Raw genomic sequence first — 11775 nt, forward strand, 5'->3', positions numbered from 1 at the left:
AAAAAAGAGGTTTAAAAAAATGTAAGTTACAATTTTTTTTTTTTTAAAGTCACATAATCAAAGCAATAAAAAAATAAATAAATTAAAGTCCCCCGCCCCCCACAAACATGCGTCGAGAAAACGACGATTACATGCATTGCGCCGCACATGTTACAGTGAGAGCAATCATTTTAGGGCCATCAATCGCTGATAACACTAAACTGATGAGCGGTAAAAGCTTTTAAAGCGTCGCCTATGGCCAATTTTGGTAGTTTTGTGCGATTTAACGGGTGCGCACAATTCTAAAGCTTGACATGTTTGGTGTCTATTTACCCGACGTGACCCCGACTTATATTTTACCAAAAAATTGGATAATAAATGTTTTATAACATAACGTAGGGAGAACAGGTTTTTTTTTCAAAATTGTCTGTACTTTTTTCATTATATAGTTAAAAAAAATAAAACCCCCAGTGGTGATTAAATACCACCAAAAGAAAGCTCTATCTGTCCCCAAAAAAATGGTATAAAATTAATTTCAGTACAGCGTTGCATGACGGAATAAATGTCAAAGTACCGCAGCGCTGAATACTGAAAAATGGCCAGGACAGGAAGGGGGTGTAAACACGCCGGTCAGCAAGTGGTTAAAGCAAACCGATTTGGAAAAGTGCGGCTTTTAAAAAAGACACCAAAAACAGAATTAAACCAGATAAAGATCCTTCTAGTTTCTCTAATAATAGGACTTTGTTTGGCAGCTGTGGGATCCACCATTGGGGTCCCTCTTACCTGTGTGCCTTTTGTAGTGCTTCAGCATATTGACTTTCTGTGCAAACTTGCGGTGACACTCTAAACACTCATACTCCTTGATGCCCTTGTGAAGCTTCATATGATGCCGCAGAGCATGTTTGGTCTTCATTCCTGCAGGTCAGTGGTGAAAAGAAGGGAGATCAGATATTTATTACAGGTATTTCTATAGTCCCAACAATTTATGCAGCTTTTTACATGGTACACAGGAGCTTATAATCCAAGGTCCCTATTTCAAATGCACATCGCGAACTACACCGGCCCCTGGAAGCGATCTGGCGGCAGCTCAGCCGCCAGAAATCGCTTCCAGTGTAAAAGCGGACAGTCAGCTTTACACATGTCCCAGCTGCTACGGCCTGTTTGAAGGGGCCCGCTGCCAGCGACGGGGGTTAAAGTCCACACCATGTTTTATGTTACATCCATATTTAGGGTGTAACATGGTCATATACACAGTCCCAAAAACCTACATCACACCCCCATCTTCCAGGGGAATCCTGTGATTGCTGTGTGCCTGGCTTCGCCCACAGAGCAACATCATTTGGATCTGGGTCACTTCCTGTTTGTCCCTAATGCCATTGCAGCCGACGTGACACATGCAGAGTGCACTTGAGATCCCTCCTCTCTTTTTGTGCTGTAGTTCAGCCTCATTTCCTCCAGCCAGGTTTCTACCTACTTACAGACCAGAAGCTGGGGAAAGTCTATGCATTGCACTTTCAATCAGTCCCCAATGCATTGAAACAAGCTCTGCAGTAAATGCACATCGATCATGAGGTCATAGTTGCTCCATTCACTCATTTTAGCAAAAATGGTACAAAAGGTGGAATAAGGCTTTCAGTTGGTGACTGCCAATATGTACTCCGAGGACATTATCTGGTTCATCCGCAATCTATTCGCATAGTGTGTCAGAGACCATCTGTTATTGCGAATGCACGGGGTCCCGTTTTCCATACCATTGGAAAACGCGTGGATGCGCGCCACGGAATGGGGCACAGGAAGTGACGCAGTGCTCTAATAGATCACACTATTTAAACCAAGCCTGCCTGTCTCCAAATTGAGGGATTGTCTTTCAGCTCCCCAGTGTTCCTTTGCCTTGTATTGCCTAACTTCTGACCTGGATTGTTCGTGACCATTCTTGATTGCTACCTGCCCTTGATCTTGGATCATTTACTGGACTTTGCCTCTGCTTCATCCCTTTTGTACCTTGCCTGTCCGATTGGTGTGACCTTGGCTTGTTTGACCCCGATTACGGATGTTGCTCTGCTCTTCACGCAGACCCTGGACTGAGCATGGTGTCATCACCACTGGCACTCGTGCCACTCGCTGTCTGCTTGGACTCTGTACCCAACTCCAGAGTCCTCGGGACACGAGGTACAAGGGAGGCCTCCTCAAGCATTCAGTCTTCAACCAGGTACGTGACATAGTGTAACAATACATTACCTTTCCCACACTCTGCACATAGATACTCGCGGATGTTGTCATGGACTCTCATGTGCTCTTTCAACATATCCTTTCTAGCAAACGACTTGCCGCATTGTTCACACCCGTGGCTTTTTACCCCTGGAGGAAATGTAACAAGCTGTTAATGAACAGAAATGTATTTTTACTTTACATGAGGAGGAATGACAGTACAAAAAAAAAACAACAAAAGGATTTTCATGACTTCTACAAACAAAAGAAAAAGCATTCCCATGACATGACTGTAGTCGGCATACCATTACCTGAGTGAATAAGTTTGTGTCTTTCCAGGTTTCCTATGCTGTTGAAAATCCGGCCACAAACTTCACACGGATGTATGTATCTGCAGAAAAACACATCAAGGACATATATATCATCACAAGTTACACAACATCTGCTGCACAATACCAATAGATGAGCAGTATCATTAAAGTAAACCTATACTGGCCAAAAACATTTAAAAAGTGACCCTAAACTCAGGAGTTAAACCTTTAAAATGCATTTAAGTGCCGTAATTATTAACAGTATGTTATTTGTGTATCACTCGGCTGTGGATCCTCAAATCATCTCTGAATTGGTGCTGACACTGTCCTTCCTTCTGGAGGGGGGCAACTTTTGTTCCCCATGGTCCCTGTGTGTGTTGTAAAGTAGTCATCGCTCCAAGCTCACTCCTGTGATGGTCTACAATCTTAATACAAATTAGTAAACTAAACATGAGATTGTAGTCCAACCCAGGAGCGAGCTTGGAGCGGTGACTACTTTACAACACACACAGGGACCATGGGGAACAAAAGTTGCCCCCCTCCAGAAGGAAGGACAGTGCCGGCCAATTCAGAGATGATTGGAGGATCTACAGCCGAGTGATACACAAATAAGATACATTGCTGTTACTAGTTAAGGTACTTGAATGTATTTTTAAAAATTTAGCTTCTGGAGTTTAGTGTCACTTTATATGGTAACAATAGTGAGGTTCAGCACCTGCAGGCACCCGTGTAACCCCACAAAATCGATTCCCATGTCCTTGGGGAACCCCCTGTATCACAGGCTTTACAAGTTGAAATTAAAGTGGAGCTATGGGCAAAAATTACATATATGATGCAGTCCATCACTAACCTTAACCCCTTCATGACTGAGGCCCTTTTTTAAATTTTTGCACCCATGTTATATTCCACATTTTAGGCCTGAAAATGACGTAAAACCCCCCAACATTATATATTTTCTGAATGCCAAGACCCTATAGAATAAAATGGTGGTAGTTGAAAATGTTTATGTTGCGCAATATTAGCGCAACTCCTTATTAAACCCCAAAATTTTGTGACAAATTTAATTAAATGCCCCAAAACACAACAAATTACCCATTTTTTAAATGAAATATAAAAGATGAAGGTCGTATTTTGTGTACCGAGTCCCCCCGGTAACATAGTTTTATTACTTGTTGATCCCGCCAGTAGATACATTATTTTTACACTTCCTGTAACAGGGGGACATTGCTGTTTGATCTGCACGGAAAACACTCTGCAGCATTGCCACCCTATGGCACACACAACGCAGCAAGTTTGGTTCAGTACAGGATCCTTACTTTTGCACTTCTGGATCAGGTAGGTTCTCGCGGTGAATGACCATGTGCGCATGGTATGTTGCTTTGAGGGCAAACCTGCGGTGACAGATGCTGCAGTTGTACCCATTCTCAGCATGGACATCCATAATGTGCTTCAAGTATTCCTTCCCCCGAGCAAAGGAGATCTAAGAAATAAACAAGGACATTTACAGTTGGACTTTATGATCATCCTTTAGCATTGTTTCCAGCTCTTTCTGAGGACCGACAGTGTGGCGGCTTGCTAGTGCTGCCCGAGGAGAATTCCTTGGTCCTAAGTTCGGCTTGAGATAGAGGCGCTCTGCCTTGAAACGCGTAGCCTTCTCCACATTATTCTTCCTAATTTTTTTGTTGGATTACTCTCCTCCCCTTTCCTCTTCTCCGTGCTGTAACATTGTCCAGGACCAAGGAATTCTCCTCGGGCAGCACTAGCAAGCCGCCACACTGTCGGTCCTCAGAAAGAGCTGGAAACAATGATAAGCTCAGTATATAGGGAGCTACAGCTTGCGGTATATTGAGACCGCCGCAGCCAGGACGGATCCCGACATTACTGTCTGGATCCACCCAGCTATGTGAGTGACAGCTGGCTCTGCCTATCTAGAGGCAGAGCCAGCTGTACCCGCCCCCTCCCCCGTCCATTTCGCCAATCACCGCTGGAGCATCAGACAGGGGAGGGATCCTTGCAGGGAGCCGTGAGTGACAGTCACCGCTCTCTGCAGGGATTGATCGAGAAGTGAGCGAGCGCCAGTATGTGTTCGCTCACTTCCCGATCTATTGAGCCAACCTGTGACAGTTTCATTGTCACAGGTCGGCTAGAACTATGAGGATGAGTGATTTTCACTCACCTCATAGTTCTCCTTTAAGCCATTACGGCTCAGCCTGGCCAGCTTGCTCTGCCGCCTGCACTGACTCAATGAGAAACGGTTTCCACATCGTTCAGCATCATCCAGCTGCCCAACCGTCACCTTATTAATGATATATTCTCATATGGAATTTTTTGCATCAACTAAACCAACTTGAAATCACCCAGAATATATCATCTGAGAGTTGCTCCCAGCATCACAGAACAGGATAATCCACAGCCATCCTTAAGATAGTGACATCCTCAAACAAAGCCGAACATCTGCTTAAAGACATCAACCATTTCTGCATCAAGTGAGTGGCATTCCTTTCAGTTACATAGTATCAGAACACTTGTCACATTTTATTATGTAGCTACAAATTGTTATTTATTCCATCCCCATCATCATTAAAAGGAGAACTATGGGGTCAGGGCTTTTCCCCATAGTTCTCCTAAGGGAAACGGGAGGACACAAACTAGCGTCCTCCCGTCACCCTAAGCTCAGTATATAGGGAGCTACAGCTCACGGTATACTGAGACGCCGCAGCCGGAATGGTACCCGACATTACTGTCGAGATCCACCCAGCTGCGGGATTGACAGCTGGCTCTGCCTATCTAGAGGCAGAGCCACCTGTGCCCGCCCCCTCCCACGTCCGTTCCGCCAGTCAGCGCTGTAGGATCGGACAGGGGAGGGGGGAATCCCTGCACAGAGCCATGAGTGACAGTCACGGCTCTCTGCAGGGATAGATCGAGAAGTGAGCGAGCGACGGTATGTGTTCACTCACTTCCCGATCTGTGACAGTTTCACAGGTCGGCTCAGATTATGAGGCGGAGGGAAAATCACTGGCCTCATAGTTCTCCTTTAAATGTGTTAGGTTGTAGCGCTCCCCTCTTTGCATTTTTTCCTGTTGAACTCATTGAACTTGTTTGTCCTATAGTTGCCCCTTAACCCATACCTGGCACCTCTTGCAGGCATACTTGTGGGGCTCAGAGTCCTCGCTGGCATCGGAGTTGTCGTCGTTTTCTTCCGAGATGTAGGATCGGACAGGGGAGGGGGGAATCCCTGCACAGAGCCATGAGTGACAGTCACGGCTCTCTGCAGGGATAGATCGAGAAGTGAGCGAGCGACGGTATGTGTTCACTCACTTCCCGATCTGTGACAGTTTCACAGGTCGGCTCAGATTATGAGGCGGAGGGAAAATCACTGGCCTCATAGTTCTCCTTTAAATGTGTTAGGTTGTAGCGCTCCCCTCTTTGCATTTTTTCCTGTTGAACTCATTGAACTTGTTTGTCCTATAGTTGCCCCTTAACCCATACCTGGCACCTCTTGCAGGCATACTTGTGGGGCTCAGAGTCCTCGCTGGCATCGGAGTTGTCGTCGTTTTCTTCCGAGGAAATGCCAATCTTCCTGATAAACTCCTCCCGCTGCTGATCGTTCATCAAGGCGATGTCCTAAAACACACAACCCATATGAGAACCACCCGTACCTGATCTTGGTGCATACGGCGCAATGCCACATACAGAACACATACCTTGAAATGGATGTGGATGTGGTCTCGGAGGACGTCCACTCGGAAGAATTTGCGCCCGCAGATTTCACAGGTGTATTTCTTGTCTCCATGAGTGAGGAGGTGCTTGTTCATATTACTGCGACAGGAGAACATCTGCAGAGACACAACACAATTAGGATGGTGTGTGTGTGTGTGTGTGTGTGTGTGTGTGTGTGTGTGTGTGTGTGTGTGTGTAAATGTGGCTCCCTGGCCCAGCGTTCAACAATGATATTAACATTAGCCTCATGGATGAAAGCGCCAAGTCATCCAACCTGGACTAACAATGTTACAGACGTGTACACAGACATGTTACATGATGCTCTGTTCAGTGTCACCTTGCAGCTCATCATCTGGAACTCTACCGCAGTGACAGGTACTCATTTATGTAACTGAAGATCACAGAGAAGGTCTGACAGAGTGTCTGGAATTGTTACAGCTCAGGAGCAAACATTGGAAGAGATGTCATCATCAGTCTGCTTATACTTGGCTGGCACAGCACCCCTGCGGCGCTGGGGTCCTGGGTTTAAAGTGAACATGTGCTTATATTTAAACTTCTAGAAAACAAAAGTCCAACCTAAGATTAAACCCCAAACGATGCCAATGACAGGCAGTCCCCGAGTTGCAAACATCTGACTTGCATACGACTCCTACTTACTTACGGAGGCTATTACTGTACAGCAGGGGGTCCCAGGCTGCAGCCAAAGTGTACCGCACAACATTTCAGTACTTGTAATGCTACCACGCTCGTGCCGATGAGGAGTGCTTGCCTTTTTGGCTCTGGTTCATAGTACTGTATGTACATTACAGGAAGTTGGCTCGTTAAAAGGCCAAACGAGGGGTGCCCGCCTCTTCTCCCGGGTCACTGTGAGGTTTTTACTGCCGTTTGTATCCTCATTAGGAAGATTTAATCTCACTTCCTGTCCTTGAGACAACAGGAAGTGAGAGGAAATCTACCCCTGGGAAGGGAAATTCACTCCTGTAAGAGTGATCATGGTAAAAAGGTGTCTCCACTGAAGCTTTATCACCAATCCTTGTTTCCAATTTTCAAAATCCAATTGTCACAGGGACAGAAAGTGAGGTGAAATCTTCTGAACGGGGGAACACAGCAACACAAACGTTACAGGAGGTTAACCCTTCTCCATGTTATCCAAAACTAAAACTAAAATTTGGGCTGGAGTTACACTTAAAAAATGTACCTGTTTCAACTTCCATACAAATTCAACTTAAGAACAAACCTACAGAACCAATCTGGTTCGTAACCCGGGGACTGCCTGTATTTCCTTTAGTAGAAAAGCCTTTGTGCCCCACTCTGATTTAGTTTCACTCTGTTACGGTCATACTTATCCTTGAGGCTAAGCTCTTTAAGCTGCCATTCTCTTTCCAATGAGAATGCCCTTGCTTGCTATTGAATCTTGCTCACTGTACATAGGTTGGATTGGCAGGGCTTAACGGTAACCTCATGGAACTGTTACCATAGACGTTTTTATGGCCATGTCACCTTCCCTTTAAAGTGGAACTCCAACCAAAATGTAATGATATAAAATCGACATCAAAGACTCACTTTCCCACACACAGGACATGCGGATGGTTCCTTCTTGTACTTTATGGAGTTATCGGCTGCCTGTTGGATGGACTCCCGCTTCACCCTCCTTACACCTGCAGGAGAGAATAAAAAGAAAACCTTGCATTAAAATATTGCATCTGTATTATATGCTGGAGACAGTTAAAGGAGAACTATGAGGTGGGTGAAAATCACTCGGCCTCATAGTTCGAGCCGACCTGTGACAATGAGACTGTCACACGTCGGCTCAATAGATCGGGAAGTTAGAGAACACATACCGGCGCTCGCTCACTTCTCGATCAAGTCCCTGCAGAGAGCCGTAACTGTTACTCATGGCTCCCTGCAGGGATTCCCCCCTCCCCTGTCCGGTCCTCCAGCGCTGACTGGCGGAACGGACGGGGAGGGGGCGGGTACAGCTGGCTCTGCCTCTAGATAGGCAGAGCCCGCTGTCAATCACGCAGCTGGGTGGATCTCGACAGTAATGTCGGGATCCGTCCCGGCGTCTCAGTATACCGCGAGCTGTAGCCCACTATATATTGAGCTTTGGGTCACGTGAGGACGCTAGTTTGTGTCCTCTCGTGACCCTTAGGAGAACTATGGGGAAAAACACTGACCCCATACTTCTCCTTTAAACATAAGTCAACATTTTAAAGCCTAACTGAACTTTCTGTAATAGTTCCCATGTGGCGTAAAATGGTAAGTGACCAGTTACCAATTATTTAATGGTAAAGCAGCCACAGCCAGAGTAAAATAGCCTGCCCCCTTTCCAATCATGCAGCCGCGTCACAGGTCTGAGAAGTGTAGTTGTCAAAAATGACACCAGCACACGTAAAATCCAGATGAGCATTTGGTGATCCAGAAGGATTTTCGGGGTGCTGGTGAAATTATTCACAACTATTCTATGCGTGCAGTGGTGCCATCCGCAGTCATTACAAGCACCCTCTCCATCGCTGGGAATACCTGGTAAGGAGTGCAGCAAGATCCTCTTCTTTATCCAGGTCTGAGAAGTGGCCTCTCCGCAGAGGTCTGACACACCCACTGATGAGTCAGAGCTACTGCTCCCTGATAATTGGAGAGTTGAAGTTCTGACTCAGTCAGAGCACTGTAGTGTCAGACCTCTGCAGATAGGATACTGCTTCCATACAGAGAGCAAGGGCCCTTCTCTGCCGCATGACATTGAGGGGCTGGCGATTTTATTAGGGGGTGGCTGAACGCTGCTCTCATAAGGAAAAAAGATAACCCACAAAGTCGGCATGGTCGATCTCCTGTGCCCCCCCCCCCATAGCACTCAGCTGCTTTCCCCTCCATCCTCTATCCCTCCATTCACTGTACATGTACACGATTTTGTTTTCAATCATTGGAAACAATAACTTACCTTCCAGATGCCTTCGCTGATGCTCTAACATGACATCTCTCCTGTAGAAGAGCTTATTGCACACCTCGCAGGCAAACTTTTTCTCCCCGTGTTTCTTCTTGTGCTTAGATAGGTTGCTGTTGGTGGAGAAGAATCTGTAGCACATTTCACACTGGAAGGACTTGTCGTCTGTGAAAAATCAGAGCTCCTGTTAGTCATTTGTATCAGCGATTACCTACAACTCCATGGCATAAAGCCTTGGTTCTCAACTGGTGGGTCGTGACCCAAAAGTGGGTCGGGACCCGATGTTCAGTGGGTCCCCGTGTGCCTCCACTTTTCTAGGTGAGAGGCTTCTCAGCCTCCCCCTAGTGCAGCAGTGTCAGTTCTCACGCCGAGCAGCCATTCAAAATATGCCGCCCGATGCCATGTCAGCTTGAGGTGAGATGGGATGGGGCTACGGCTGAGGGAGCTCCATCCATTGCATTGCTTACAGCTCCCTCATGTGCCCTGTAGAGGTGGCTGGACCAGATTGACGTCACATTCTGGCTACCAGCACCTCTATAGGGTGCACAAGGGAGCTGTACAAGCAATACACATATGAATGGAGCTCCACAGCACAGCAGCCCACACTGGAGCCCAGGCTAAGGATCCACTCCAGTCCTCGTAAGGTAGGGAGACTGGGTGGATCTTTTTTTTTGGGGGGAGTTTGTATGTGTGTGTGAGAATGTCTGAGTATGTGAGATTGTGCCTGTATATGTATGTCAGTGTTTTTGAGGGCCGTTCACACTAGTACAGTGCGCTACACTGTACCGTACAATCGCACCTACCGTGCATTCTAGTGTGGGAGGTGTGTTGCGTTGACATTCATTTGAATGGTACCCCAAACACACCTCCCACCCACAGTTAGTATGGCCGTACCAGTTAGTATGCATTCCAGTGCAGTGCGACTTGGGTCGCGACTTAATGACCAAGGACAAATGTGGGTCCTGAAGTTACACAGGTTGAGAACCACTGGTATAAAGCATATAAATGAGTGAGGATTGCTCTGCATATTCAGAAGAAATAGCGCCTGGCCCAGACTTTCCTGAAGATGCCAAGCTTAGTGGAGCAGGGACAGGAGAGAACAAATCTTTGGGGAGGTTGTGGGAAAGTTGCTGGAGAGAAGAATAGGCATTTAAAATAGAACTGCACTAAAAGTACCGCCTTGCTGCCGAGGCGCTTTAATTGTCTTCTAGCCAAATAAAATTGATTGGGGCACCCAAGACTTCCAGTGACGCCCGACATTGGCTTTGTGATATGGGAAGGGTCACGTGACAAGGCGTGCCACCCGGGGCCTTACCCACCTGTCCTGCAGTTGTGGAATTCCAGGAAGGCCTCTACCCTGAAGGACTTTTCACAGATGGCACACCGATACCTGTAATCTGCATCAGCCTGGGGATGAAAGAGTTATATTATTATTACACTAATGCAATATCCTTTGTATGGCAGAACTGTAATACTGTGCTATGTAGAGGCCGCTGCACACAGGGGTCACATAAAGAGAGCCACTCACCTCGTTCTTGCTGTGCTTATACGACACGTGCTGTTTCAGACTCTCTTTACGGCTGAACAGTTTAGAACATTCTTCACATTTGAAGAGCTTGTCACCTGGAAGAAGAAAACAGCCCCCCCACCAGCTAAATAGCAGGACCAGAATAACCAACTGCGTCATTGTTACATCACAGCTTCCCAACATCAGCATGGCGTTTGTTCCAGTATGTATGTCCGTATACAACGTATTTGTAGTCGTGCGGTGAAAACAAAAGGAGGCGCTACACCGACCACCAACGCGAGAAGGCACTATGCCGATCAGCAATGTAAGGAGGCTCTACACCGACCGCCAATGTAAGTAGGCACTAAGCCGATCACCAATGTAAGGAGGCACTACACCGACCACCAATGTGAGGAGGCACTACGCCGATCACCAATGTGAGGAGGCGTTACACCGACCACCAATGTGAGGAGGCACTACGCCGATCACCAATGTGAGGAGGCGTTACACCGACCACCAATGTGAGGAGGCACTACGCCGATCACCAATGTGAGGAGGCGTTACACCGACCACCAATGTGAGGAGGCACTACGCCGATCACCAATGTAAGGAGGCACTACGCCGATCACCAATATGAGGAGGCACTACGCCGATCACCAATGTGAGGAGGCAATACGCCGATCACCAATGTAAGGAGGCGTTACACCGACCACCAATGTGAGGAGGCACTACAACGATCACCAATGTAAGGAGGCGCTACGCCGATCAGCAATGTAAGTAGGCGCTACACCGACCACCAATGTGAGGAGGCGCTACGCCGATCAGCAATCTAAGGAGGCACTACGCCGACCACCAATGTAAGGAGGCACTACGCCGACCACCAATGTAAGTAGGGACTACGCCGACCACCAATGTAAGGGGGCACTACGCCGACCACCAATGTAAGGGGGCACTACGCCGACCACCAATGTAAGGGGGCACTACGCCCAGGGCCGGCCTTAGGGGTGTGCGAGCAGTGCGGCCGCACAGGGTGCCATGGCAACAAGGGCGCCGTGCGGCCGACACAGCTCGTCCTGGGGGCGGCTTCTCTCCCCCTCACCGCTGGCCAT

The 11775-nt window shown here is 47.4% G+C and overlaps 1 protein-coding gene across 1 annotated transcript in view; it reads right to left on the bottom strand.

Annotated features, from left to right (window-relative positions):
- Positions 1-11775, bottom strand: part of PRDM15 (PR/SET domain 15) — a 45604-nt gene that overhangs the window by 10832 nt on the left and 22997 nt on the right. Inside the window, exons 11-20 of the mRNA XM_018570815.1 lie at positions 10688-10782; positions 10479-10566; positions 9157-9324; positions 7782-7876; positions 6203-6334; positions 5988-6122; positions 3815-3978; positions 2499-2578; positions 2218-2337; positions 763-894 (exon numbers count right to left, since the gene is read on the bottom strand). Coding sequence (XP_018426317.1) covers positions 763-894; positions 2218-2337; positions 2499-2578; positions 3815-3978; positions 5988-6122; positions 6203-6334; positions 7782-7876; positions 9157-9324; positions 10479-10566; positions 10688-10782 — 1209 coding nt within the window. The remainder of the gene's footprint in view (positions 1-762; positions 895-2217; positions 2338-2498; positions 2579-3814; positions 3979-5987; positions 6123-6202; positions 6335-7781; positions 7877-9156; positions 9325-10478; positions 10567-10687; positions 10783-11775) is intronic.

Source organism: Nanorana parkeri, unplaced genomic scaffold (assembly GCF_000935625.1).
Source record: "Nanorana parkeri isolate BGI_ZX_2015 unplaced genomic scaffold, ASM93562v1 scaffold1601, whole genome shotgun sequence".
NCBI lineage: Eukaryota > Metazoa > Chordata > Amphibia > Anura > Dicroglossidae > Nanorana > Nanorana parkeri.